At 44.4% G+C, this 24,327-nt stretch overlaps 1 protein-coding gene across 5 annotated transcripts in view; it reads right to left on the bottom strand.

Moving 5' to 3' along the window:
- Positions 1-625: 625 nt before the first annotated feature.
- Positions 626-24,327, bottom strand: part of MFN1 (mitofusin 1) — a 55,839-nt gene continuing 32,137 nt past the window's right edge. For 2 of the 5 annotated variants that reach the window (XM_050965911.1, XM_050965912.1), the window contains exons 11-18: positions 23,864-23,990; positions 16,405-16,509; positions 12,450-12,552; positions 11,165-11,394; positions 9,960-10,115; positions 8,302-8,498; positions 4,906-5,040; positions 626-977 (exon numbers count right to left, since the gene is read on the bottom strand). In XM_050965911.1, coding sequence (XP_050821868.1) covers positions 911-977; positions 4,906-5,040; positions 8,302-8,498; positions 9,960-10,115; positions 11,165-11,394; positions 12,450-12,552; positions 16,405-16,509; positions 23,864-23,990 — 1,120 coding nt within the window. In that variant the 3' untranslated portion in view covers positions 626-910. Of the gene's footprint in view, positions 978-4,905; positions 5,041-6,659; positions 6,772-8,301; positions 8,499-9,900; positions 10,116-11,164; positions 11,395-12,449; positions 12,553-16,404; positions 16,510-23,863; positions 23,991-24,327 lie in introns of those variants that run through there. The other 3 variants (XR_007776026.1, XM_050965913.1, XM_050965914.1) reach the window with 3 other exon arrangements.

The following is a 24,327-nucleotide window of genomic DNA, read 5'->3' as shown; positions in this document are numbered from 1 at the left end:
CCTCACAAGGGCCATCAGCAGCAGGGAGGGAGAGGAGGCGGGGCATGGCGCAGCACACTGGGGGGAGAGGCAGGGCAGGTGGAAGCTTGGCTGCTGGCAAAGATTGCCATACAGCAGCATCCGGCAGGACCAAGCTTGCTTCTGCCCCCACCAGAGAGAGAGCAGTAGGCAGGCAGCAGAGAAGAGTGGGCTGGGCTGGGCTGGGCTGGGCTGGATTTTTAATGGCACACTGCTGCCTGCCAGGGTCCTGGCCATTGGCCCCACTCAGCCCGCTGCCAGGGTTTGGCAGCAGGCTGAGCAGGGCCAGCGGCGGCCGCAGCATGCCATAGGTTGCAGACCCCTGCTCTCTAAAGCAATAGAAGTAGGGTAACAGCCCAGCCCAGTTGATTTTACCTGATTTCAAATAATCTAAAGCAGCACTTTTAGGCTGCTAGAGCTGCTCACCTAATGTTTTCATTCATAAAACACATGAAAAAGCAGCATCTAGCACCACCAGCTATTTCTAGAGAACTGGGAGACATTGATACTGATGTGAGGGAGAGAAGAAATAATGGATTCTCTCCCTACATAACTCCCAGATCCCAGGAAGGTGGGATTTGCCACTGGTTAATACTAAAACAAAATACAGGGTTTATTTTTTTTATTTTAAGTCACCAGAAGAATAAATTCAGTATTTGTCAGTAAATATAAATTATCATTTTGCTCTTGCAAAATTTCTCCTTACCACAGCTTTTAGATACAATTCATTGCAAAACTGAACTGGATGTTACAGTATCTGACAAGTATAATAAAGGTAATTTAAAAAATATAACTCATTTCATATGACTCCACAGGGGAGCAATGTCTCATTCTATAATTTTGTCCTACAGGCAGTTACCCAAGGAAGCCAGCAATGAAGAGATTGGTCTATTTATTTCTGCTGAAGAAAATGCTTTGTAAAAACATCCAGCTCATTTTCAAGGTGAAGGGCTTTGTTTCTGTAAAACAAACAAGAGAAAAGTGATTGATCCACACATGGCACCGAAACACCCAATACCCCAGGCTTATTTGCATGCATCCAAAACTCTCACAAGAGTCTTCAGCCTCTTTACATTTCAGCAATGAAATGCAGGACACGAGAAATCTTACTTAGACCACCTGATGCAGAAGAGCACTGTAACAAGTGCTCCTGTGCTCTGCCCAGTCAGGGTCTGAGATTCAGAGTGCATCTACAATGCAAGCAAAAAACAAAACAAAACCAATCACAGGCAAACACAAATCTCAAAAGCCCAGACCAACTGACTTGGGCTCACACTAGGGGGTAGCAGTGTAGTTTCCAGGCTGGAGTCCAGTGAGGAGGGAGAAGTCTCAGAGCTCAAACTCTAGCATGAGCCCCATGACCCTGCATCAGCTGATTCGGGCTCTGAGACTTGCTGCAGTGTTGTGGTTTTTTATTTTTTTTGCAGTGCAGACATATCTTTAAACCTCAGGATGCTGGCTAATCTGAGTATGTAACACCTTAGCGAGGGGCTAGTTCCGAAGCGTTTCACAACGGCCTGAGGAATCACGGTGCTAGAAAGGACCATGGATTTCTTGTTGCTGGGAACAAGAAAAAACCCACCATTCCTTGTAGCTCTGCCTCTCCCAGGTCCTGTCTACATTAGCAAACCTTATCTAAGAACGTTTCACCATTGCTACCACCCTTCAGCATCTCTGCTGGCACCACTAGGAGCCCTGGGATAGATGGACTGCTGGCAATGCTTCCAATGCCATTCAATTAGAGAAGCCCATATAGGGTTACACATTGTTTACACTAGGGGTACGTCTACACTACGGGATTATTCCGATTTTACATAAACCGGTTTTGTAAAACAGATTGTATAAAGTCGAGTGCACGTGGCCACACTAAGCACATTAATTCGGCGGTGTGTGTCCATGGTCCAAGGCTAGCGTCGATTTCCGGAGCGTTGCACTGTGGGTAGCTATTCTGTAGCTATCCCATAGTTCCTGCAGTCTCCCTCGCCCCTTGGAATTCTGGGCTGAGATCCCAGTGCCTGATGGGGCAAAAATCATTGTCGCGGGTGGTTCTGGGTAAATGTCGTCACTCATTCCTTCCTCCGGGAAAACAGCAGCAGACTATCATTTCGCGCCCTTTTCCCCTGGATTGCCCTGGCAGACGCCATAGCACGGCAACCATGGAGCCCGTTCAGCTTTTTTTTTTTTTTAACCTGTCACCGTATGTGTACTGGATGCCGCTAACAGAGGCATTACTGCAGCACTACACAGCAGCATTCGTTTGCTTTTGCATGATAGAGACGGTTATCTGTCGTTCTGTACTGTCTGCTGCTATCATGGGTGCCCCTGGCTGAGGTCGGCCGGGGGCGCAAAGGCAAAACTGGGAATGACTCCCCGAGTCAATCCCTCCTTTATGGTTTCTAAAAATAGAATCTGCCTAGAATATGGGGCAAGTGTACTAGAGAACCAGTGTTATCAGAGAGCACAGCTTATCCGTGTCAGATCCCGCAGAAATGATGAGCTACATGCCATTCACAGGGGGTGCCCCTGCAACAACCCCACCTGTTGCTTCCCTCCTCCCCCAACCTTCCTGGGCTACCGTGGCAGTGTCCCCCCCTTTTGTGTCATGAAGTTATAAAGAATGCAGGAATAAGAAACAGTGACTTGTTAGTGAGATAAAATGAGGGGGAGGCAGCCTCCTGGTGCTATGACAGTCCAGGCAGGACATTAAGCGGTGCGGAGGAGAGGAGCCCAGCATCCCGCTGCTATGATAGTCCAGGCAGTACAGAATCTTTTCTTTACACAGGAAAGGGAGGGGGCTGATGGAGCTCAGCCCCCAGTTGCTATGATGAGGACAGTTACCAGCCGTTCTGTCCCATCTACTGAGAATGACCAGGAATCATTCCTATTTTTACCCAGGTGCCCCCGGCCAGCCTCACCTGAGGCCAGCCAGGAGCACTCACAGGCTGATAGTGACGATGGATAGCAGTCATATTGTACCGTCTGCCACTGGGCAAGGGAGAGGAGTGGATACTGCTCTTCACTGCTGCAGCACCCCGTCTACCGGCAGCATTCAGTAGACATAGGGTGACATTGAAAAAAGTTAAGAAACGATTTCTTTCCCTTTTCTTTCACGTGGTGGGGGGGAGGGAGTAAATTGACGAGCTATACCCTGGACAATGTGTTTGAACCTACAGGCACTGGGAGCTCAGCCAACAATGCAAATAGTTTTCGGAGACTGCTGTGGACTGTGGGATAGCTGGAGTCCTCAGTACCCCCTCCCTCCCTCCCTCCCTCCATGAGCGTCCATTTGATTCTTTGGCTTTCCGTTACGCTTGTCACGCAGCACTGTGTAGCCTGGAGATTTTTTTCAAACGCTTTGGCATTTCGTCTTCTGTAATGGAGCTCTGATAGAACAGACCTGTCTCCGCACACAGCGATCAGATCCAGTATCTCCCGTACGGTCCATGCTGGAGCTCTTTTTGGATTTGGAACTGCATCGCCACCCATGCTGATCAGAGCTCCATGCTGGCCAAACAGGAAATGAAATTCAAAAGTTTGCAGGGCTTTTCCTGTTTACCTGGCCACTGCATCCGAGTTCAGATTGCTGTCCAAAGCGGTCACAGTGGTGCACTGTGGGATACCGTCCGGAGGCCAATACCATCGATTTGTGGCCACACTAACCCTAATCCGATATGGTAATACCGATTTTAGCGCTACTCCTCTCGTTGGGGAGGAGTACAGAAACCAATTTAAAGAGCCCTTTATATCGATATAAAGGGCCTTGTAGTGTGGATGGGTGCGGCGTTACATCGGTTTAACGCTGCTAAAATCGGTTTAAATGCGTAGTGTAGACCAGGCCTGGGACTCCTGTAGCTAATGCTGGTTGAGATAAACCCCTTTTAAATGACATTTTTAGAAAATGGCCCTAGCAGAGCAAGGGACTCAGCCTGAGGGCAGTGTGCAGCACACAATGGCAAGCCAAGGGTGGAGAGAAAACACACAAAGCCGAGTGTTGCCCCATTGGCCGCTAGGTGAGGAGATGACAGGTGCACTGTCAGCCTGCTGGAAGGGGTTGGGGTCCAAAAGAGAAAGGGGTCCTGCTTGGATGAGCGAGAAGAGGTGGGATGAAATACAGGAGCTGAATTTACCCTACTCCCAGCTAAAAGTATTCCTATGGAGAGAGCTTTGTACTGAAGACCTGCTTAGGAACTCATGCCCCCTTCTCCAAGGGAAAAAAGCTGCTTAGGCAGGGAACTGACATGTATTGTTGGAGCTTGATAAAGTATTCTTGAGAAATCCATTTTACTGGGCAGAGAAAAGGAATCAGGAACAGAGGGAGGAGATCAACATGAGGAAGGGTGATATTTTTTAGACATTCCCCACATCCCCCAGAGAAAACACCGGCTAATATAACTTTAAAAGAATACAACCGCTGCTACTGGTGTACAAGCATAGGTGCAGGAACTAGGGATACAGAGGGATCCGCGCCCCCACCCCAGCTCCCAGCTGTGGCCCCAGCCTTGGCCCCCTTCCCCCTGTCTGGGCTGCCCCAGAGACATGGCCCTGCTTCTGGCTCCAGCTTGGGGGCAGACAGGTGTAAGGGGGGCTGGCTTTCAGTGCCACTGTGTACGAGACAAGATATATATATTACCATGCTTCACCCTGCACCACAGTTTCAAGGCACATGTCAGAATGATCATTAACAGCTGAAAGCAGCAGCAAACACACACATTTATGATACAGTACCGCCATGACTACAGACATGGGGGTGAAATCTTAGTCCCACTGAAGTCAATGGCAAAACTCCCATTGACTTCAGTGGAGCCAGGATTTCAGTTTCTCTTCAGCTGGCTAGTTCAAGATTTCTCTCTCAAGCAACTGGCTGAGTCAATACAAAAGGATCATTACCTTAGATGCTTTGAGTTGCTCTGTATTTTCTCTAACTGATCTATTTCTTTGGACAGCCTAGCAATTTCTTCTTCCAGGTTTTTCTGAGTAACGTCGACTTGCTGACACAGTCTAGCAAATGTAGTGGCCATTTCTCTAAAGGAAAACAAGTTTGTAATCACAGTTTACCATACTTTGTGTTACACTACACTTCAGAGTTCATAAGTAGAACAATGCAATAAGAACGGCCACCAACTGCTATGGACAATTGCATAAAGACAGACAGCACAAGGAAGAATGAGCAAAGGGACTATCTCTTGAAAAATCAATAGAACAGGGACACTGTGGTGGTGGCATTTTTAGGGTCATAAAAAAATAATACAAAATAGACCTTGTTTTAAATACATGCTGAAGTTGCTACTGCCAGCTTCTGACTCCAAAGCTGGAGACTGTTCTCAGAGTAGTGGATTTTTGCTGTTAACTTGGGGGTAGATTCACAAAGGGATGTAGGTGTTGCAATGCCTGACTCCCAGGTGTCCTGCTGCTTAGTGGAAGTCAAGGCTCCAAGTTAGGTGGCCAGGCTTCCCAAACAATGCATGAGAAGAGTCAGATGCCTAAGAAAGGGATTCTCAGAATCAAGTTGCTGAGTAGGGAGCCACCTAAATGAGGTAAGAATGAAATGCAGTAGACTGGGTTTGGGCTTAGGCCTAGATTCACAAGGGAATATGGATGCCTGACAGGCTGAAGGGACGTGCGTATCTATGCTTGGGATTCTCAGCTGTGAAGCCTCTCCTGGAGTTGGGCACCTAGGTCAAATCAGCACTGGAGGTGGGGGCAGGAGGGCAGAAAGAGGGGGGCTCTGTATCAGATATCCCAGTGGTTAGAGCACTCACCTGGGATGTGGAAACCCAGATTAAAATCCCTGGTGTTTAGGTCTCTTACCTGCCAGGTGAGTGCCCTGACCACTTGGCTTTTAGAACCTTAACCAGTTTAACTATAGGCAGTGTTCTGATAGGACTGCTTCCATCACTCCAAGTGTCTCTGTTCTCAGGTTATTGATTATTCTGGAATGGAGGTCTCTTGATCTCTCCTGCTGGAGATGTTCCATTTTGTATAAATAATTAAACACCCATTGGACAAGAGATAAAGGGAGTGACTTGATAGCTTGGTGGTTAGGGTTTCACTTGAACCTGACTCTCCCACCTCCAAATCAGGTAAAGGAGGGATTCAAACTTGCATCTCCCACATCCCAAGTGAGTGCCTTGGCTGCCAGACTACGGGGTATTCTGGGGACATCCACCAGCTGTCTGTTATGTGAGAGGCATGATCTGATAGGCGTACTCTGAGCACACTTCCTGGATCAGGACAACAGGTGGGAGAATACCTTCTCTGAGAAAACAACAGGGACTTTGCTATGAGTGAGGGCTGTGAGCAACTAGTTAGCAGCATCAAGCCTTTAGGCACGGTTCCCACCACTACGCATGTGCAAAGCTGTTGGACTTAAGCACTTAGGCCTAAGTAGCTTTCTCAATCTAGCCCTTAGCATCTGAATGAATTTATCGTGTCACCAACATTCAAATTGAGCAAAACCACAGCTTTGATAGGGTCTACATTTATTTGACTTTCCTCATCGCTTCAAACCGTGTTCACCACATTGAACGCTACTTCCGCTAACTGAGGCCTGGTCTACACGGTGGTGGGGTGTCGATGTAAGATACGCAACTTCAGCTACGGGAATAGCGTAGCTGAAGTTGACGTATCTTATTTCGACTTACCTCACGGCACGGGATTGACAGCCGCAGCTCCCCCGTCGACTCCGCTACCGCCGCTCACCCTGGTGGAGTTCCGAAGTCGATAAAAGTGTGTTCGGGGATCGATATATCATGTCTAGATGAGACGCAATATATCAATCCCCAATAGATCGATCGCTACCCGCCAATCCGGCAAGTAGTCTGGACGTACCCTGACAGTCCCTAGTAAATACACAGCCAGTTCTGCTTGGAACAACAATACCGAACAAACATTTTGATAGATTAAATGAAAAACCAGGACAATTCAAACTGGCTTAGATGTTCCTGGGACAACGGGATATCTTACAAAACCTCAAGGACTGTCCCAATAAAACGGAGATGTATGGTCACTTGAGGAGTGAGGGAAGCAGTCCTTTCAGAACACTGAATATAGTAAAACTGGTTAAGGTTCTAAAAGCCAAGCCATCATCATGAGTCTTAAGTGATTCAGTGTTAGTGAAAAGGATGTGACTATGCCTGCCCATTAGAACAGAGCCTTACTTTCATATTTATATAGTAAGTTGCTTGGAAAAGAAACTGCCTATCGAGACTGAAAATCATTCTAGATCCTCAGATGGATGCAAGTTAGGGGTAAGAATTTCACATTCTGCTGTTTTGCCAGGGTAACCAAAGTTATCATCAGGCATAAACTAGCTGTATGATTTCAAACAATTATGCTGTAATACCTATACAAGTTGTCTCTTTTGTTATTGTGTAAATCCCCCATTTATCCAAAAGAAAACAGACCATTTAAAAGGGCATTTAAAAATGCAAGACAAAAGACTTAAATGTTACAGGCCAAGTTCATCCCTGGCATAACTGAATCAACTTCAGCCCGATTTAAATGGAATTACGCTAGGCATGCATCTGTCCCACATCCTTTTTCCATAAGTGCTTTTTATAGCACAAGTCGAAAAGCCCCTGAATCATGGGAAAAGAAGGGCATTATTTTCATCTCTCGGCAACAGCACGAATATTTTTTGCTGCTAAGTGCTAATGAAAATTGCATAATGTAAGTGCTTAGGCACTAAGGAAGCTTGCTGGCGACTGCTCTTAAATGTGAACTGGACTAGTTTAAAGTCGAGTAAAGAGAGTGAGAATGCGCAAACCAAGGTTAACAAAACTACAGCTCCAGAAAAGTGATGCTTTTTCTGTGAAACAATACCCATAAAATGCCTTCATTAAAAATAAGCATTTTGTTAAAGGGGCTCAATCAACTTAAAAGCCACACTACTCAGAAGTTCCCCTCCTCCCTTGTTCAATCACCATCTAAGGCTACTATAACTGAAAGAATATTTTCCCCCTCCACTTTGTGTATAGTCATTTTCTCTCCCCCGTTCAGTAAGAAAGGTAACCGTGGCTGTGTGAGGTCTTTACACTAACACTGAAGTGCAAAATAGGACTGTAAAACCATAAAAAATATGAAAGGGGGATTCTTTGCTACAATAGTAATCGACCCAACTTTAGCTCATTTTTTGAAATTGAATAGATTTCAAGTTTGACCTTTAAACCTTCTTACTTAGCCATCTTTTCAATTGTAACTTTCGTTGATAAATACACGCACATAGATTATCCACTGAAATGTATTTCCTGCATTAGTGACTACAATGGTAAGTATAATACTTACTGTTGCACTTGATGGCTGCAATTTGCACTAGTAAAACTGACAATCATCTGCAATTTTTCAGTAGCATAGTTTACAAACTGCTGTTTAAAGGCTCTCTCTTTTGCTTTAGTTGTCCAGGTTAGTCTCTCATAGAGATACAATACTCCATACATGCTTAGGGAAAGACAGATGAGTTTCCAGCCTACAGTTCTCCAAACCTGAAAAAGAAGCATCTTTTCATGACCTGAGCTGAGTTACGTGACAGTGGCTGTATGTAATGTACTTTATCAGAGGTCATAATTAGAAGATGACAGAAAAGTGTCAACTTCCAGTTTCAGGTTTTTGCTCTCTTTGTACCCTTCTGTATGACTGCATTAACAAAATATGTTTTTCATCTAGGTAGCGCTGCAGAGCAACATAGCTACATAGGAGGGAGAAACCTTGTTCACCTTAGCCTCCAATGATAGAACAAGAAGCAATGGAGATAAATTGCAGCAAGGGAGATTTAGGTTGGACATTAAGAAAAAGTTCCTAACTGTCAGGGTAGTTAAACACTGGAACAAATTGCCTAGGGAAGTTGTGGAATCTCCATCTCTGGAGATATTTAAGAGTAGGTTAGATAAATGTCTATTAGGGATGGTCTAGACAGTATTTGGTCCTGCCATGAGGGCAGGGGACTGGACTCGATGACCTCTCGAGGTCCCTTCCAGTCCTAGAGTCTATGAGTCTATAAGGAACTAGAGCCTCTTTTGCCTTGTGCATCAGCTGCAGAACTCTTAGCTAGATTCAGATTACAGAATCTTTATTGCTAATGATAAAGTAAGAGGCAGAAAGCAAAACTCTCACCAATTCCAAATTCAGCCTGACAAAAAAATCAAATCATTTTATAATTTAGAAACTGAGCACATTTGTACAGAATAAACATAGGCTCCAACATGACCCTACTCAGAGTTTTCTTATTACATACTTACTACGAGCATTTTATGCATCTTATACCCCTTTACTGCAGTGCTATTTAGCCATGAAGATGTAAAGATTTTGCTGCATTAGACAAAAAGTATTTATCCTAGATATCCCAACTAGTTTGCAACGTGGTTCTGATGCCACAGATCTTGCATCCCTTACTCACATAAGTAAGGGTTGCAGGACTGGAACCATGGTCCACAGTCATATAGGTTAGAGTACAGCATGACTGATTCCTGGAGCCTTTGCCTATGATGAGTAAATTTAAAAAAACCCACAATGGAGACCAAAGAAATTTAATAAACTGATCACTCAGTTTAAGTATTTTAAATTAACTATTCTGTAGCCATTTACAAAGAAACCCTGGCTAAAGTGATTAGCAAACAATTCTTTACTATGCTAAATACTAATTTTTAGATTTCACCTGTGATTGCAAGGGGCTTATCAAGCGCATGAAAGGAAAGTGCACCTATTGTTTAGTATCTGTTTAGTAAGACTAACTTCATGAGACATAGTTCTATTTAAGTCATGAGTTGAATGAAGCTATGTTGATTCATGCCATCTGAGGACTAGGCCCATTGCTAATTAGACTGATTCTAACAAGCAAGCATCAATTCTATGCAGCAGTGATGACATCCCAAACAGTAAAAAGAGTACATTTGGAATAGTCTCTTCCATGCTTTCCATTTATAGAGGTGGTTGCTAATGCTACTTGCCACTCCTCCAACGATGATGATGCTCATAGATGTCCGCGATGTTAGTGAAGCTAAACTCGTTACCAAAGAAACCATGAGTTCCTCCTGTGATATGTTCTCTGGAGTTACGGCAGGAAGACAGGTGGCAGAGGGGGTGGAAGCTAAAGGACGAGGGATCTAGAAGAGCAGAATAAGGCAAACGGAGTGATAAGCATTATGGAACTCTAGAACAAACTGGTTTTATTATTTATTTTGCTTTCCCATAAACAGGATTAAAAATCGAACTTTTTTTTTTTTTTTAAGTGGATAAGATAGTCGGAGATTCAAAAATGCTCTTCATTTGTTTAACCCTGAACAGCAGTAATGGAGTATTAGTTGTTCAGCAAACTGATTAGTATCTTAACAAGAGATGGGCCTTTCTTGAAGATCTCCTCATCAACCCAGACAGGGGTGGGTCAAGAAGCGAAGAGCTGCCCCAAATTCCTGAAATATAACTAAAACTTCTAGAATGGACTGTAGTTAGTTCGGTTCGATTCCCACTATGCCTCATCAACTCCTATCCACTCTCCACTATTCTAGCAGCCCTGTGCTCACCTGGCAGTTCTTTCAATCCTTCACTCCCCTACAAATGGACCCATCCACCCATGAATTTTTTTTTTTTTTTTTTACTTTGAGGCTAAGGCAAAGTCCTAAGTGGACCCTAGATCCAAATTTCATGATGGGCTGAACCAAAATCCCAGATCTGAATAGCCCCTCAAGCTTTATAAGGGGAGCAGGGAGGGATAACATCTGGAGCCCTAGTGGCTATCACTACATTTATCACAACAGCAGGAAACCATAGTTTCTTTCCACTTGTTAGTGTTGACATTTAAAAACTCCATTGCCCCAACTAGCCAGACAGTCCATAAGGTTGAAGGAAGTACCTCCACTTTAATTATACAAAAACTGTAAATGAAGAGGTGACCACAAGGTTAGATACAGAGGTAAAACAAAAATCAGAGTCCTCAAGAACACACAGTAGCTGCAGGAAGTACTAGAAAGATGTTCTGGCTCCATTTCATCCATGAATATAACCCAGTAATAACAACCTTCACCAAAACAAGTTTCAGACAAAGGGAACATGGTGAGCAGACAACACACCAAGTTATTAACACACATGTAAAATAATGTATAGAAAACATCAGATATCAACCCAATCCATTCTGATAGACCTGGGAAGCACTCACCTGTGAGGGTGGATTTGCCGGCCCGAGTAGCACTCTATGAGCATTCTTTGGGCCTAGGAAGCGATTGACAAGAGTGGTCCACCCCAAGGAAAAGCGGAACGTGATATCCTCTTGAAAATCTGAACACAGGCTGTGACAGTTCAAATCGTAACTGAGGTCAAACTTCCTGCATGGAATTAGCAACTGAAGCTGATTCTGAACACCAGAAGGTAATAATGGCGTCAGATTTTCTAAAAACAAAGCAGATTAGCAAAATGTAAATTATTATGCAAAACTGTACTCCATCTTGGGATGGTCGTATGATGCACTAATTCTGAAATTAAAAAAGCCAGATACAAACATCTAAGCAACAGTATTGACCGAGGCCTAACCACCAGTTTGTCTACTTAGCAACTTCCATTATAATTAAGAGAGTGCTCAACCCTTGCACTGCACAGTTTAAACACTGTTTGTCCCATTAGGGTCAACTACTGATCATTCCAGAGAAACAAAATGGAAAAAGAAAACGCCATCCATAAAGGCAGTGGTGACAAAAAGGGAAAAAATGGTCAGAGATTAACTGAACCGATCAGAAAGCTCTCTAGCTAGAGTCCTGAAGCCCAGGATGGGCAAAGGACAACTTGGCCAATCCCAATAGCCTTGGGTAGAAATAAGGAAGAGGTGACTTCTCAAGATCTCAGGAATAGGTCACTAAAGCCTCCATATATTTCCTCAAGACCTGACTGTTTCATTAGCAGGAATCAGTTCAGACTGGGTGGTTGGACAGGCATTTAACAAAAGGGAGTACAAAAACAGGCGACCGCACCAAAACATGAGCTTCAGGATAGACTCCTAGTTTGCACTGAGTGAACTACGGTAAGGCTTACACTGAAGAAATATTGGACAATCAGGTATTGCCTACATTTTAACATTGCCACTGTTAATTGAAGTTATTTTACTCAGTTCCCTTCCCTAAGCTAGCCATACCGAGGTTAAAAAGACACAGAAAGGGAAGAAAGTAGCAGGTCTAGAGTCAGTGGGGAAGTCCTGTGTTCTAATCTCAGTTCAACCGCTAACTCAGTGTATCACTTTGATTAAACATTGTTAGGAGAGGAACTGTTTCTCCATTATTCATGTGTACAGTGCTTAGCATATGAGCCTGTTATCTATGATTGGGACTTCTTGATGCTTCCCCAATACAAACACCAACTCTAAGCAGACTAAGTCCTTTTGGGGTTGAGCTGGAAACTGCCCATGGTCAGACTCATATTTGTGTGAAGGTAACATTACTCTGTAGAAATATTACCAATCATTTCCTGCTGTGATTGATGCATTGACTGATTGACTTCAGCGGAGCAACGGTCAGCCAGGTTCTTTCCCAAACCATCTTCTATGTGCTTGTTGAGCTCCTAATGTTTCATGAAGAAAGCATGTACATAAGTTAATATCAACAAGCCAGCTATGTTAGAACAATTTTGAAATATGCTGAACACAAGAAATCCCTATAATCTTTGAACATATTGTTATCCATGGTGGGGAGGAGGAGAACTTGGAGAATACCATGAGAATTTATATTTTGAGTGCATGATCAAACTACCGTATATACTTGTTCATAAGCTGAATTTTTTTAGTAAAAAAGGGAAGCACCAGAGAAGGGGGTTGGTTTATGAACAGGTGTAGAGAGAGGGAGAGGTGGGACACAGCCCCTCCCCCCGCAACAGAGGGAGCAAGGAGAGGCAGCACAGCCAGCGGATCCAGAAGGGAAGAGGCAGGGCCAGTCTCTCTGCTTCTGGCCACAAGGCTCTCCCCTCAGCCTCTGAAGCAGCTGCAGCTCTGGGGCTGCCAGACTGCAGCCGCTCCACCTGGGCCTGCTGGAGCAGGCTGCGGCCGCGCCACCTGGCCTTCCAGAGACATCCTCCCCTGGCCCGCCCCAGCTAAGGTGGGAAGGGATGGGATGGGGAGAGTGTGGGGGTCCTGGGCTAGGGGTGGGTTATGTGGGAGTGGTCACAGGGGTTACTCCCCTGACCCCCAGCTTCTCCTCCCCGCCCCCCCCAATTTCCCCACCAGTTGCTGTCCTGGCCCATCAGGGTAAGCTGCTGGCAGGCTAGGACACTTTGTTTACTTAGGTTTACCTCTGTGCCTGCGGACGCTCAAGGTAAACAAACTGTCTCGGCTCACCAGCAGCTTATCCTGATGGCCCAGGAGCCAAAGTTTGCTGACACCTGAATTATAGGATCAGCTTATGAATGGTCATAAAAAATTTCCATTTTTACTTATCCATCTTGGGGGGGGGTGGCTTATAAATGAACCGGTTTATGAGTGAGTATATAAGATAACTAGAATTTTAAAAAAAAGGCTGATATCTGTAACATTGCAATCATTAAAAAAGTAGCTGAAAAATGTCTCTCAGTTTTCAGTACAACTCTTTCAGAGGGAATAATGCAGGAGTGGGCAAACTACAGTCCACGGGCCTCATCTCGCCCATCAAACCTTTTAATCTAGCTCTCGAGCTTCATTGCCCCACTCCTGCCAGGGAGCAGGGTCACAGGGTTGCCCTGCTCTGCCCAGCACTCCTGCATGTTCAGGACTTGCGTGATGGGCGTGAGGGCAGGCATGTTACTCCAGCTGCACAACCCAAATGCGCGTCACGTGCCATCAGAGCCTGGAACATGCAAGTCAACATGCCTGCTACTTGTTGTCTTAGGTGACACTGATGTTTTAGTAGTGTTAATTTTCCATTGTTAAGGGTGACCAGCTGCACTGTTCACATTAATCAAAGAGGGATTAGGGGTAAGTGGAAAGGGGGTAAGTTTGGTTTAATTATTGTAATACGTTATGACGGTATATTTATAACAGTAAATAAGGTTTTATGTTTATTTCCACTAAAATGTATCTTTATTTAAATCTCTCTGAATTGTTAAATTCCATGAGCATTCATGACCCGCCATACAATTTCCTTACCCAGATGTGGCCATTGAGCCAAAAAGTTTACCCAGCCCTGGCATAATGCCACTATATTACTTTGGAAAGTCAGAACTGTCTTGGTCTGATGGCAACCACCTCACTGGCCTGAACAAAGAGAAACCAATCTCAACAATATTAGTGGAAGTCAAAGTATAAATGCTTTGGGAGCAGTGATGGTAGGTAGAATACTCATTCAATCCTAGAACTGTAGATTACTTGCTCAAGAGGAGACTGATTCTGCACCATTAAAGTCAATGGAAATTTTTACATGCACTTTAGTGGGAGCATGATCAAGGCCTTTGAGTACCAGGCTCACGAGCCTATCTTGGAATGTATGCTCCTTTTAAAAGTTGATTTAATTTCTACCAACTTTAACAGCAACAAAAAATGGCTTTTTTTGAAAGTGAAAATTTCCACGAATCATTGACTCTGAAATATTTTGTCAAATGAATTTGACTTTTTTAAATTGAAATTTATATCAAAAGTATTCTCGAAGTGTTGAGCAAAATGTTTCATCTACAAAAACCCAGTAAATATAAATCAAACTAAAAATTTTAGTGACCATTCAGATATAGTTTTCAATTAAAAAACTTGAATTCCCTCTCCCCCTCAACAAACTCTAAAATGAAAACAATTCCAAAATCTTTTGCAACTTTCTCTCCATCATGTTTAGTTATTGCAATCTAATTTAACAACAGAAATACACAGATACATTGGATAATAAATCTGCTAAGAAAGAACACTACCTACACAATGCAATATAGTTACTCTTGGGAGAATTCTGCACCAAAAAATTAAAAATTCTGTAAAATTCTATATCTTATTTTTCAAAACAATAATATAATCACACCAGTTTCAATTATTTTGGTTATTTATTGCAAAATACCTATCAGCAAGTATGTCTGTAACAATACAGACAACAAAAAATGTCCCCCACGCAGCAGAGAGTTAAAGAAAACTTTGTGACAACCCACTTCCTGTTTCTCTGTTATGCTTTTGTTGGGCACCTCAGTCTGGATGTGTCACATGTGCCAACTCGGCACATACTGGGGAAAAACTGCCGCTCCCATCTCAGACACACACCCCCTTCCAGAGCCCAGCTCTGGGGCACCCTGGCCCAGACACCTGCACCCCCTAGTCCCCAGAGCCCAGCCAGGACACACACACTCCTAGCACAGACATACACACCCTTACGCACCCTCCCCCCAGGAGCAGTGAAAGGGTTTCTGATGCCCTAGGCGGACAGCCATTTCGCCGCTCCCCGCGGCCTCAGTGGACCTACCGCAGTCGTGCTGGCGGGCGGTCCGCTGCTGGAAAGGCTCCGGTGGAGCTGCCGCAATGATGCCGGTGGGCTTGCCTGCGGCAGGTCCACCAGAGCCTTTAAACCAGCACACTGTCCGCCGAAATGACTGTGGCAGCTCCACCGGTGCCTTTCCAGCAGCGGACCGTCCGCCAGCATGATTGTGGTAAGTCCACCGGACTTGCGTGCCGCCCTCCCCCGGCAAAATAGCGCCCCCCAAGAATTCTGGCGCCCTAGGCCATTGCCTAGGTCACCTAAATGGTAGCGCCGGCCCTGACCCCCCCCCCCCCCAAGACAGCAATGCCCCCTATCTTCCCAGAGCCCAGCCACAGGGCACCACCCCAGCCTAGACACCTGTACTCCCTACCTCCCCATGGCTGGGCTCTGGGGGGTGCCGCCCCACCCCAGCCCAGACACCTGTTCCTAGTTCATAGCTTTTACTATGTTACTTGTAATAATTCATGTACTATATACTCCTCGGGGAATTCTGCACCACTGCACAAGGCAAAATTTGTAAGCTGAAGAGCTGGGCTCTGCTGGGTCCAGCAGCCCCTAATGGCAGCCAGCAGGACCGTCTCCCCCTCAGAGCCCAGGGAGAGAGAGAAAAAGCCTGATGCTGGGTCCTGGGCTTTATGGAGTTTTCTGTACACTGCGTCCTTCCTTCAGGATGAGCTGGGAACTGCAGCTGCCCAGAACTCTTCAGCTTCCCCTCCTCCCCATCCCTGGCAGTGTCCTGTATTTGTGAACTGGGCTCTGCTGGGTCCAGCAGCCCCTAATGGCAGCCAGTAGCTCTGCAGCACCAATTCTTGGGGCGGGAGGAGGGATGAAATTCTCCACAGAAGATTAATTCTGCGCAAATTCTACATTGTGCAGCGGCACAGAATTCCCCCAAGAGTATACAATGCATGAATTATTGAAACGAACATACTAAAAGATAGAACTAGGAGCCAAGGTGAATGACAAATTATTTTCATCAAAACACTCAGGTACTACTTACACTTTTATACAGCTTCAATACTTGTGAAGAAGGGTGAAAATCAGAATAAAATTCATCAACCAAAACAGAGAGTCGACAAATCTCATCAGTCATCGCAGAAGAAACCTGAAAATGTTAAAATGTAGACATGGCAATAGACGTTTTCAGTTAAAACAAAACAAAAAACAGAGTGCAAAGGAGGAAATTTATTAAAATGCTAAGTGCAATACTAGATATTTCGGCTAAAAACATTTTGCTCATTCTGATCATTAATCAAAAAATGTGAACAGTTAGTCTGTTGTTAAGATCCCCCTCCATGTAAAGAACACCTCATGAATTAGCCAGTTCTGACAGACAAAGGGGGCCACCATCCGCCGCCTCCGACTTATTTTTCCAGACATCTCCATTAAAGAACATTCCAGGAATAATTTAAGAATGGCTACTTCTCCTCCTACAGTAACTGCGGTCTTTTGAGGTGCATTATCCACATGTATTCCACTTCTGGTGCACATTCACCCCATTCATGGGAGATCAGAATCTATTTAAATAATAGTCACCAGTTGGGACATTGCCTTCTGGCACCTGACAGCTGAAGACAAAGGGTGAATCAAGTGAAACCTACCTTCAATTCCTTCACTGAAGCAGAATCCGGTTGATGTAGGATTCCACAGTAGCAGAGAAGGATGGTGGGTTGTGGAATACATGTGGACAACACATCTCAAAGAATTACAATTATGTCTATGCTAAAAGCTATGTATGCAGGCAGGGGGAAATCACAGCCATGTACTTATGCGAGCACTCTTCCAGCTAATGTGTATAAATGTAGCAGTGTAGCCACACCAGCACAAGAAGCACAGCAGCAGAGGCAGGGCTTAGACTTGCTGAGACGACATAGGGCTGCACGGGTGAACCACCCTCAGTTCCTTCTCTATCGCAAAGTCCCACAGAGGAAACTCCAAAGCAGAGGAGAAAGAGATACACTTTGAAGAACGCAGTTACTTCGCAGGATGAGTAACCTTTCCTCCTTCTTCTTCAAGTAGTGTCCCTATTGGTGCTCCATTTCAGGGGTCTTTGGAGCAGTATCCCGAGGAGGAGGGCGCTTCGGAACAGAGGCCTGAACTAAAGACAGAACTGCACTGATAACTGCTGCATCAGATCTAGAGGGCTAGACCAAGACAGTGTTTGGAGAAAGTATGTATTGAAGACAATGTGGTAGCTGTGTAGATCTCAATTACTGAAACATCCTTAATTAGGACCAGCAACACCGATTATGACCTTGTACAGTGGGCCAATATCCTAGCAGGAAGTTGGGCACTGGCAGCATCATAGCAAGTGAGAAGACACCCTGAAATCCACCTCAAAAGCCTCTGGATAGGAACAGTTGATCTCTTAGATCTGTTCACAATAGAGATAAATAGTCTAAGAGGCTTCCAAAATGGTTTGGTCATATCTAGATAGAAGGCCAATGTTCCTCTGATGTCTAAGGTTATGTGTCCTGAGTAATGTGGTTGAAGGGTGGGATGAGGGGAAAAGTTAAATGGATAGGACTGGTTCAGATCAAACTCAAATGATACCTTATGTAGGAGGGAGGGATAGCTCAGTGGTTTGAGCATTGGCCTGCTAAACCCAGGGTTGTGAGTTCAGTCCTTAAGGGGGCCACTTAGAGATCTGGGGCAAAATAAGTACTTGGTCCTGCTAGTGAAGGCAGGGGGCTTGACTCAATGACCTTTCAAGGTCCCTTCCAGCTCTAGGAGATAAGTACAAAAAAAGGAAATATACCTATTATTTGGTTTACAGTGTGGACACAGGGGAAACCTTGGTTTTTTGAAGAATACTGTAAAAGGAGGATCCACCATCAAGGCCCCAATTTCTTCACCTTTTCAAGACAATATAATGGCTATTAAAAAAGGCCATCTTCATAAACTGGTTCAGAAAGGAACAGGTCACCGTTAGTTCAAATGGGGGTCCTGTGAGACCTCTGAGAACTAGATTAAGATCTTGAACTGAAGTGGGGGCCTTTACTTGAGGGAAAAGTTTCCACAGTCCTTTAATGAACCTTACTGTTCTAATGTGAGAAAATGCTGAGAATCCTTCCACTAGAGAAAGAAAGAGACTGTAATCGCAGCCAAATGAACCTTGATCGAGCAACCTGATACAACAGATTGAACATGTAATCCAGGATAAGCAAAAATGAGGCAGATTCAGGTGTACATCGTTGGTTCTCTCATCAATAGCTAAATCTTTTGCACTTCTGAAGGTAAGTACGACAGGCAGATTCTTTCCTGCTGTTTAGTAACACCTGCTATATCTCTACAGAAAGATAAGACTATCCCTGTGAACTATTAAGGACCCATGCCCCGAGGCAGAGAACCTTCAGGTTAGGATGAAACACTTGGCCAACATCTTGGAAGAGAAGATGAAGGGTGTACAGAACACTGATCACTGGACAAGATGATCAAAATAGGTAAGGGTACAATGCCTGTCCCAGCCATGTTCGGACTATTAGGATAATCCTGGCTCTGTCTCACTGGTCTGAGGCATTAAAGTAAACACGTAATACAGACCCTTGATCCAAGACAAGAGGAATGCATCCCCCAAGGATGCAGGCCTAAATTCCTTCCTGCACAAAACAGAAAATAGGTTGTGTTTGCGGTGGTGGCAAACAGGTCCACTTCTGGATGTCCCTACATTTGAAATACGTCATCTAGCATTCGTGGGTCCAATTCCCATTCATAATTCTGAGAACACTGCCTGTTGAAGACCTTGCCCATGGTGTTTTGCACGCCATGAAGGTACACTGCTGAAATGGGAATGCGATGGACTCTGCACCAATTCCATAACTTTACGGGTACACACACACACCTTGCTCTGCCTTGCCAGTTGATATGAAACATGCAGGCTACATTGTGCATCATGATCTTGATAGACTTCCTTCCAAAGAGAGGCAGAAAATGAAGATAATCATTCCTGAATCCCTTCGTTCTAATAAACTGATGTGGAGACTAGCCTCTTGAGGTGATCATCTGCCCTGGATTGTATGAACAACAAGATGTGCCCTGCATCTCAGTGATCCATCTGCTGTTACTGTGATCATTGGTGTCATCTGAAGAAATGGAATGCCGGTGCCAAAACTGTAGTGGTCTTTCCACCAGCTAAAGGAATCTTTCACCTGGCGGGGAACAGAAATTTGTCTCTCTAAGCTGTGTCTGCTTGGTCAGCAGACTGTCCTGAGCCTACACCCCTCAAAGCAGCGAAGGTGTAAACTTGCATGATCTGTGATGAAGTGCAAGCCACCACATGACTCAGGAGCTGAAGACAGTTCTCTTCATTGAGGTTTCAGGACTCATTTGAATTGTTCTGATGAGGTTTGATAGAGTTACAAATCTGTCCATGGGAACATAGGCCCTGGCAGTCAGCAAATCCAAGGATTCCCAGATGAAATGTATTTTCTGTGTGGGGATCAGAGAGGACTTCAACAGGGGAGCTGGAGTCCTAACTGTAGAAAGAAAGACAGGACCTTCTGGACAGCTGACAGCACTTCCTCTAAAATCAACCCCTGAATAGCTAATCATTGAGGTTTGGGAATACTACAATGGCCTCCTGATGAAGGTGAGCAGCCAACACCACTAGAACTTTTGAGAATACACTTGATAGTCCAAAAGGAAGCATCCGATATTGGAAGTAATATCGGTCTATCAGGAAATATAAGTATATTCTGTGAGATGCTTGTATTGCAATATGGAAATGTCCATCTTGGAGGCTAAGGGCTGAAAACCAATCCCGAGTTTAATGAAGGAATTATCATTGCCAGAGTCATCATTCTGAATTTGAGACTTAATAAATTTGCTTAGGAGCCTTAGATCTTAAAAAAAAAAAAATAAAAAAAAAATCAGTCTCATATCTCCATTTTTCTTTGGTACAAGGAAATACCTCGAGTAGAAATCCTTCCCCTTTTGTGCTGAGCAGGGACAGGCTGTATAAGCCCTAGACGAAGAAGGAAGTCTATTTCTTGTCTCGGTAGGAGCTCATAACAAGAGGCCCCCAAAGAGGAGGTGGGAAGGGGGAGGTATGTAAAGTAGATGGCATAGCTTGATGTAAATCTCCAAAACCCATCTGTCTGTAGTAATTTGCTTCCATGAATGTCAAAAATGGTAGAGAGCGTTTCCAAACACAGGGAGGTGAAAAACTTTTGCACCTGGTAGACTACCGAATGGCCAGGAGTTGAAGCCTCAACCACCTCATCAAAACTGGTGTTTTGATAATGAAGTTGCTTGTGTATTTTAATCAGATGAATTTATGGTTCTCTTCTTTGGGAACCTGTGGTTCTTTCTAGGGAGCTCTGTGGGTCTCTGGAACTTAGGAAAATTGTATTGAACAGGATCTCTGAGCAGTCTGCAATCTACTAAACTTTCTTTTTCTCTCAGGGGTGTAAATCTCCAGAGATCCCAGAGCGGCTCTGGGGTCTTGGAGAGTACAGATGGACTCTCATCCATGTTCTCGGAAACCAATTTTAGACTAGGGCTGTCAAACTATTTAAAAAGTTATATCATGATTAATCGCAGTTTTAATTGTGCTGTTAAGCAACAATATTTTTGGATGTTTTCTACATTTTCAAAGAGATCAATTTTCAATTATAACACAGAATACAAAGTGTACAGTGCTCACTTTATATTATACACATCTACCCTGATAGAATCCAACCCAATATAACATGAATTTGGATATAACGCAGTAAAGCAGCGCTGGTGGTGTTGGGAGGGCGGGGGGGCTGCGTGCTCCGGCAGATCAAATCCAGTTTGATATAACACGGTTTCACCTATAACATAGTAAGATTTTTTGGCTCCCAAGGACAGCGTTGTATCGAGATAAAGGTGTATTACAAATATTTGCACTGTAAAAAAGATAGTATTTTTCAATTCACCTCAGACAAGTACTGCAGTGCAATCTCCAGAATGAAAGTGCAACTTACAAATGTAGAATTTTTTTTCCCCCACAGAACTGCACTCAAAAACAAAACAATGTAAAACTTTAGAGCCTACAAGTCCACTCAGTCCTACTTCTTGTTCAGCCAATCACTAAAACAAACAAGTTTGTTTATATTTATGGGAGATAATGCTGCTTGCATCTTATTTACAATGTCACCTGAAAGTGAGAAAAGGCATTCGCATGGCACTGTTGCAACTGGTGTTGCAAGGTATTTACGTGCCAGATATGCTAAACATTTGTATATCCCTTCACGCTTCAATCACCATTCCAGACACAGAAGAGTCTCATTGATCAGGAGGGTGACCCTGGTTGGTCCTGCTGACTGGAGAAAGGCCAATAACTTGTGTTGTGATTCCCTGACCTCTTCAAGTGGTATCTGAATGGAGTCTGAAGGAATCGCCACGTTTTAATAAGGTCGTGCAACTGCTTAAAATCTACTACAGACCATGGAGGAGACATTACCACTTTGTCTAGTGATGATGAGGAGATGGTAGTTTGAGGAGTAGCATCCTCATCTGCCCTAGTTTCCTGTTCCTCAAATGTTCCTCCTGCTGGGGAGTGATTTGAGGTGGTAGAAACTGTCTCTCCCTATTGTCCCTGCAAGCTAGGCTTCAAGCCTTAGAAAACTGCTGTCAGTCAACAGTCCAGGGATCTCAGTATGATCACTGGGGGTACCCATACCAGAGGGGTAGTGGCAATTAAGGTTGTTCCCACCACTTGTGATGTCTTCCCTGGGGTTCCTCCTTGTCTCTGCAACTAACATAGAAAAGGTTCCTATAAGGATGGGTTAGGAGAGCCCTATGCTGAACAGCTGAAAATGCTGGTGAGTTAGTTTGTACCAGTGATAGATGAGAATCCAGTGACTGAGTGAGTTTTGGTACCAAGAGGCACTTGATGCCCATGATCAGCAGAGATTCTGGTTCTTCAGCCACAGATAAGTATTTCAAGTACCTAAGCTCCTGAAGTAGTGAATGGAGTGTCAGAACCAACATGATGGTCTCTAGAAATAGATAGAACCAAAGATTTCAATTGCTCTGATGACAAGGGTGACGGAGGTGGATGTTTTGATTTATACGGTACTGGGGGACCTGTCTAGGGGGGGTACTAGTGGTGATGTTGTTTCTGATGGTACCGGTCTGGAGAAAAACCTCTCCTTGCCATCTCTGTCATGCCTGCATGGTAAAGAAGCTCGCTCAAAGCAGCATGTGCTCATAGGAGAGCTTCGAGTCTTCACAGCCCCATTAGTGCCAAAGGAAACTGTAGTCTTTACAGTACCAGGCACAGAGATCCATGATTCTGAGACCGTTGACCTAGTGGGACACCACAAACTTCCTGGGACGTCTGGAGGTCTCTGGAACCATTCACCTTTCTGTGGGGTACTGAACTGAGGTCGAAGGGACACTAGATCTGCCCAGAGACTGAGATACAAGGGATTCTCCCAATCTGGCTCTGAAGCAGGGCAAAGAGAGCTTGATCTCCTAATTCTTCCTTGCCCTGGATCTAAGGGCTGAACAGAAGTTACATTTCTGTGGGATGTGGGAATCTCCTAGCCAGCAAAAACACTTGAAATGGCCACTGCTAACTGGGATGGCCTCCCAGCAGGTAAGGCAATGTTGAAACCCAGAGAACTTGGCATACCCTCTCAAGGAAGGCAAGTCTCCCCAAAGAGAGGAGAGAGGAAAAAAGGCACTCCTCTCACTAGTAAAACTAAACTAACAACTATATTAAGCTAAACTAGTACTTAAGAAAACAATTCTAATTGAATGAGGCACACTCGAGGTGAACATGCTAAGCTGCTCCCGCAGGCCAAGGCAATTCACAGAATCACAGATTATCAGGGTTGGAAGGGACCTCAGGAGGTCATCTAGTCCAACCCCCTGCTCAAAGCAGGACCAATCCCCAGACAGATTTTTACCCCAGTTCCCTAAATGGCCCCCTCAAGAATTGAACTCACAACCCTGGGTTTAGCAAGACAATGCTCAAGTCACTGAGCTTTCCCCTCTCCCCAAAACTGAAGTCAAGGAGAGTCCTCAAGAGATGCCTTCTGAAGTTCTTGGGGGATATCACAGGGGGAACTGTCCTTCTGCCTGACCAGTGACTTGAACCCTGGACCCTCAGATTAAAAGTCTGATGCTCTACCAACTGAGATACCCCAAAACACTGCTAGGAGGTAGACAAGGATTATTGTCCTCATTTTACAGATGGGGAAACTGAGGCACAGAGCGCTTAAGGAAATTGTCCAAGATCATGAGAAGGAACGGAAGGCAGTTCACCTGTTCAGCCCTATATAGCCTTGGGGGGGGGGGGGTACATGGGCACTGCTAGAAAAAGTCTCCAATTGAAGGCACATGGGATACATGCATATCTGAACTGGAGCACCCATAAGGACACTACTCAAAGAAAACTAGCGTGAGCCACCAAACTGAATTTAAAGATGGAAAATATTCCCTTCCTTGTTTATATCTAAGACATTTGCTCTTTGTATGAAACCTACCTTGTTCTCTACTTCCTCAGTAACCTGTTTGATTTTTTTCTTAATATCCTCTGTTAAAATGTTCAGTTGGTTTCGAACAAATTCCAACCTATCCTTCTGGTCCTCTCGCTCTTCCATTGAATGAACTCTAAAGTAGCAGAAAAGAAATCACCATAACTAGCTGTTCTCCCAGAAACATAAGAGTACAAAGAAATGTAATAAATCCAGCATGGATGAATAATTAATACAGGAGGGTTTATTAAGCAGTCAAGAAAATTGGAACTCATATTGGGCTGACAAAGCTATCAACTGACACAAGCAAATGTCCTACTTGTCAGGATGCAAGTATAATACACATTAAGTTTACAGCTATTTCTTAATGTAACTGATTACAGTTAGCTTTTCATACATGATCTCTGTTACAAAGAGAACATTTGGAATTCGGGTACCAATTGTGGTATGTATAAGAAAGAGAAAGGGCGGTA

This window comes from Gopherus flavomarginatus, chromosome 8 (genome assembly GCF_025201925.1).
Source record: "Gopherus flavomarginatus isolate rGopFla2 chromosome 8, rGopFla2.mat.asm, whole genome shotgun sequence".
Classification (NCBI taxonomy): Eukaryota; Metazoa; Chordata; order Testudines; family Testudinidae; genus Gopherus; species Gopherus flavomarginatus.
The sequence above is the reverse complement of the archived record's forward strand: the minus strand, read 5'-3'. Positions and strand labels throughout refer to the sequence as shown.